This window comes from Lathyrus oleraceus, chromosome 6, assembly GCF_024323335.1.
Source record: "Lathyrus oleraceus cultivar Zhongwan6 chromosome 6, CAAS_Psat_ZW6_1.0, whole genome shotgun sequence".
NCBI classification, from domain to species: Eukaryota; Viridiplantae; Streptophyta; class Magnoliopsida; order Fabales; family Fabaceae; genus Lathyrus; species Lathyrus oleraceus.
Window position 1 is genome coordinate 503,777,986 of NC_066584.1, and position 4,930 is coordinate 503,782,915.

The window sequence follows — 4,930 nt, forward strand, 5'->3', positions numbered from 1 at the left end:
GTTAACTGCCTACCTGTCAATTGATCTATCGCGTATCCGTCATGTTGTGAATAAATTTGTGTCGGTTACCTATGTCTTTATGTCGGAGTGTTGGTTTTTTTCTCAGAATAAGTGTTGGATCTTTTATCTTTGGAATAACATTGTAAATAATCATAATCTATTTTGTTTCTTCTTTTTGCACTGTACGGCTCTGTTTGCGTAGACGGTTTGGTTATAGTTACCGTTAGTTTTTGTCGGCACCGTTAACTCTAATTGTTATAAGAGAATTGTTTGATTATGGTTACCACTTGTTTAAACTCATAGTTCGAGCTAAGTGTATGATTTACAAATTTTTGAACTTTATTTTGATTTCGAACACGCATTGGCTATGTTGTGTTTTTCTCTTTTCGGTTTCCCTTGGATTGCGAATTGGTTATGTTGTAAATGAAATTCTAGCATCGGGATATAACCTTTCACCTTTGTGGCATTTGATTCGCATATATTTTGTTTATATTTCGAATTAAGTTCTATTCTGTTGTTGTGATCACTGTCCCAGTGTTGTGTTTTTTTCTGGTTTCGAGGCGGTTGCTTTGTGTATCGGCTACCTTATGCGTTTTGGTTGCGTATGTTTGTAGGTAGAAGTTTTGTTTTGGTTTGTATGTTGATTTGTGTTGGCATGGTAATAATTTGGTACTACTGTACATGACAGTCTATATAGTGACTACATACTGCAAGTTGTTAGTTATTTCCATTAACATGTAGTTTTGGTTCGGTTTACATTAAAAAATAAACTAAGAATTAAGGCTTACATTGTTTTAGTTAGATTTCAGGAAGTGAGTACAATAGCTTATTGGATTTGTTAAAATATACAGCAGTTTAATAGATTTATAAATCTGTGCAGCAATTTTGTTTACGGTCTGAAATAATAATGTACAATAGTATTAAAATTTGGTATGTTCGTCATGTTTAATTTTTGAACCACTGAAAATAAAATAAAAATCCCTTGGAATGCATGTATTCTATTCTCTCCTAATACCCATTAGGAAGTTATCTGATTTTCTCCTAATACCCATTAGGAACTTATTAGCCATTCATTTTTGTCTAATATATGTTTTAATTTTCAGTGGTTGACGAGTTAATTGTTTACCTTATAGAAAATGGATCGTACTTGGATGTGCGATAGAGTATATTCCAATAGACACGGATTGAAAGAAGAGTATGTTCGCGGGGTTAAAGACTTCGTAAAGAGGGCTTTGAAACAACCTATTTGTAAATCTGAGGGAGGGATAAGGTGTCCGTGTATAAATTGCAAGTGTCTCAAGATAAGAACACCAACTAATGTTAGACTTCACTTGTATCGAGATGGATTTCAACCAGACTATTGGATTTGGACTCAACATGGAGAAGTAGAGCTCAATGTTAATACAAGGAATGATTCAAATAGTAGTGAGCATGTGCATCATGATGACCAAATTGAGGCAATGAATCAGATGGTGTATGATGCTTTTAGGCCTTATGGAGTATTCTTTCACGTGAATGATAACATAGAAGTTGAGGAATATACGGAGGATGAGTTTCCCAACGAAGATGCCAAACGATTTTATGACAAATTGATATCTTTCAACAAGCCCATTTATGAGGGAGCTACCCAATCAATATTATCAATATCTACTCAACTTCTTGAAATTAGGTCTAATTGGCATGTACCACAAAAAGGTTTAGATTTTGTTGCACAAATGCTTAAAAGTGTATGTCCAGTTCAAAAATGCTTGCCCGAGAACTATTACCAAGCAACACAGTTGGTATCTAAGTTAGGGCTAAAGGTTGAGAAGATTGATTGTTGTAAGAATGGTTGTATGTTATATTACAAGGATGATAGCAATCTATCAGAGTGCAAATTTTGTAATGCTCCTAGGTTCATTCCTCGCAAGACTGGCATGGGAAAGTACAAAGATATCCCAGTGAAGAGAATGTTCTACTTCCCAATCATTCCCAGATTACAAAGATTGTATGCATCAACTGAGTCGGCAAGTGAAATGAGATGGCATCACATGAACAAAAATAGTTCCAACATCCTTCGCCACCCGTCAGATGGAAAAGCATGGAAACATTTTGATAGTGTATATCCTGACTTTTCTAGGGAACCCAGAAATGTAAGGTTGGGTCTGTGTTCAGATGGTTTTACTCCTTACATTCAAGCGTCTGCTTCTCCATACTCATGTTGGCCAATAATAGTTACTCCGTATAATCTCCCCCCTGAAATGTGCATGACCAAACCATACTTGTTTTTGGCATGCCTCATACCCGGACCTAAAAACCCTAAATTAAAGATAGATGTCTACTTGCAACCATTGATTGATGATCTACATCGATTGTGGTCCAATGGAATATTGACCTATGATATATCTACAAAACAAAACTTCATCATGAAAGTCTGCTTGATGTGGACAATTAATGATTTTCCAGCCTATGGTATGTTATCTGGATGGGGAACACAAGGTAAATTGGCATGCCCTCATTGTATGGAACACACTGATGCTTTCACCTTGAAAAGTGGCCATAAGAATTCCTGGTTTGACTGTCATCGTCGTTTCTTGCCATCTAATCACTCCTTCAGAAGGAGTAAAAGAAGTTTCCTAAAAAATAGGGTTGTGACCAATGAGCCACCTCCCATTTCCACATGGAAAGATATATGGGCGGTAATAAGTAATTTTCCAAAAGTTACTGAAATTGGATGGGAGGCGAAATGGAAAGAATTTGAAGGGTATGGAGTGGATCACAATTGGAAAAAGCGAAGTATTTTTTGGGATCTCCCATATTGGAAGGATAACTTGTTAAGGCATAACCTCGATGTGATGCACATAGAAAAAAACGTCTTCGATAATATATTTAATACTGTCATGAATGTTAAGGATAAAACAAAGGATAATGAAAAGGCAAGAGAAGACTTGGCTAAATTATGCTTTCGCGGGGACTTGGAGCTCCAACCCTTAGAAAACGGAAAGAATGGTAAACCAAAGGCTAGTTACACTCTAACCAAATCTGAAGCCAAGTTGGTTTGTAAATGGCTTAAGGAATTGAGAATGCCAGATGGCTATGCTTCAAACCTCAGTAGGTGTGCCAATGTAGAAAAGGGTACGGTGCATGGGATGAAGAGCCATGATTGTCATGTTTTCATGGAATGTTTACTCCCAATTGCATTCCATTCATTGCCAGATTTGGTTTGGAAACCATTAACTGAGCTAAGTCGATTCTTTAAAGATCTTTGTTGCAATACATTGAGGATGGACGACTTAATTAAGTTGGATGAGAATATTCCAATTATCATATGCAAGTTGGAAAGGATTTTTCCACCAGGTTTCTTTGACTCAATGGAGCATCTTCCAATCCATCTTGCCAAAGAAGCAATTCTAGGTGGTCCAGTACAGTACCGATGGATGTATCCATTCGAAAGGTAATTGTTGTGGTTGATTTTATTAAGTTATTGCATGTTTATCATAAATTAATAAACGTGGAATGATTGAATGTGCAGATTTATGGGAGTCTCAAAGAGGGCAGTGACAAATAAGGCTAGAGTTGAAGGTTCCATATGCAGTGATTATATACATCGCGAGACAAATTACTTTTGCTCTCATTATTTCAACTCTTTCCGTTTGTTGCCAACCATAAATCTTAGTAACAAACCTCATTTAGACAATGATGACATTCTACCTACAATGTCCATTCTACAAAGTGGCGGTCGACCAAGTGGGAAGTCACGAAAATATTTTCTATCTGATAAGGAATGGAAGTCTTCACATGTGCATGTCTTGATAAATTGTGATGAGGTTAAACCATATCTTGAGTAAGTGTGCATCATAATATATTCAATCAAATTATTGATGCATATCATAATAGATATTTACTTATGAATCGTGTGATTTATTTCAGCATATTCTTAGAGAACCACTCTCTAGATATAGAAGATTCATCTGGGCGCATACATATAGAGTTTCCCATATGGCTGAAGAAATATGTAAATGAGGAGACAAATGGAGTTACTAACCAAGATATAATTGCCTTGTCTCGCAGTCCTGCATCAATGGCCATATCATGGAACATGTATTTTATCAATGGGTACAAGTTTCATACTGAAGAATGGAGCAAAGGTAGAAAAACTAGCAATTGTGGTGTGCACGTGAAAGGTCTTGCAGAAGGAGGAAATACTGATTTTTATGGAATAATCAAACATATCTTTGAGCTAGATTACTTTGGTCTGAAGCATAAGATTCCAGTTTTTTATTGTGAATGGTTTGATCCAACAAGGAATACGGGCACAAAGGTTCACCCACAATATAAAGGAATTTATGATGAAGAAATTTGACACTTCAACTTTTGTATCACATTCTCATCATTATGATGACGATTTGGATGATCAATCATTAGATGAAGATTGATCTTGTACTTTTAGTAGAACGAATTAATCTCGGATGTGATTACTTTTTGTGTATGTTTTTTGAAAGTTAATGTGGGTAGAACTTTTGTAGTTTCTTTCACGAATGTTTAAAATTGTTTCCAAATGTTTTACCATAAATATGATATTGTTCGGTTGATGGAGTGGATTGAAAAAATTTGTTCGAGTGAGGTTGTCATGTTGCAACCCGACTCTAAACATCTTTATTGTCCTTTTTTGTTGACTTTAGAGTCGGTCTATGCAAGGCTAAATATTATTATAGACTTTTCTATGTTGACTTTAGAGTCGGTGCTACGGACGCTATCTGTTTTTTTCTTGAGTTTTATAAATTGACCTCAATGCCAGTCGATCGATGCATACAAAAAAGTTGACTTTTTTTGTTGACTTTAGAGTCGGACAGGCCAACGCTAAACATAATATTGACTTTTCATGGTTTTGAAACAATATAGCGTCGGTCCCATTAGTGTCCGCGTTAGCCTCCGTTTCACCGAGGCTACG

General features: G+C 36.1%; 1 protein-coding gene across 1 annotated transcript; it reads left to right on the forward strand.

Annotated features, from left to right (window-relative positions):
* Positions 1-1,136: 1,136 nt before the first annotated feature.
* On the forward strand, positions 1,137-4,342 carry LOC127096450 (uncharacterized). Its single transcript, XM_051035016.1, has 3 exons — positions 1,137-3,433; positions 3,512-3,823; positions 3,910-4,342. Exons 1-3 carry the CDS (start codon positions 1,137-1,139, stop codon positions 4,340-4,342), a joined length of 3,042 nt encoding a protein of 1,013 aa, XP_050890973.1.
* The last annotated feature ends 588 nt before the right edge of the window (positions 4,343-4,930 follow it).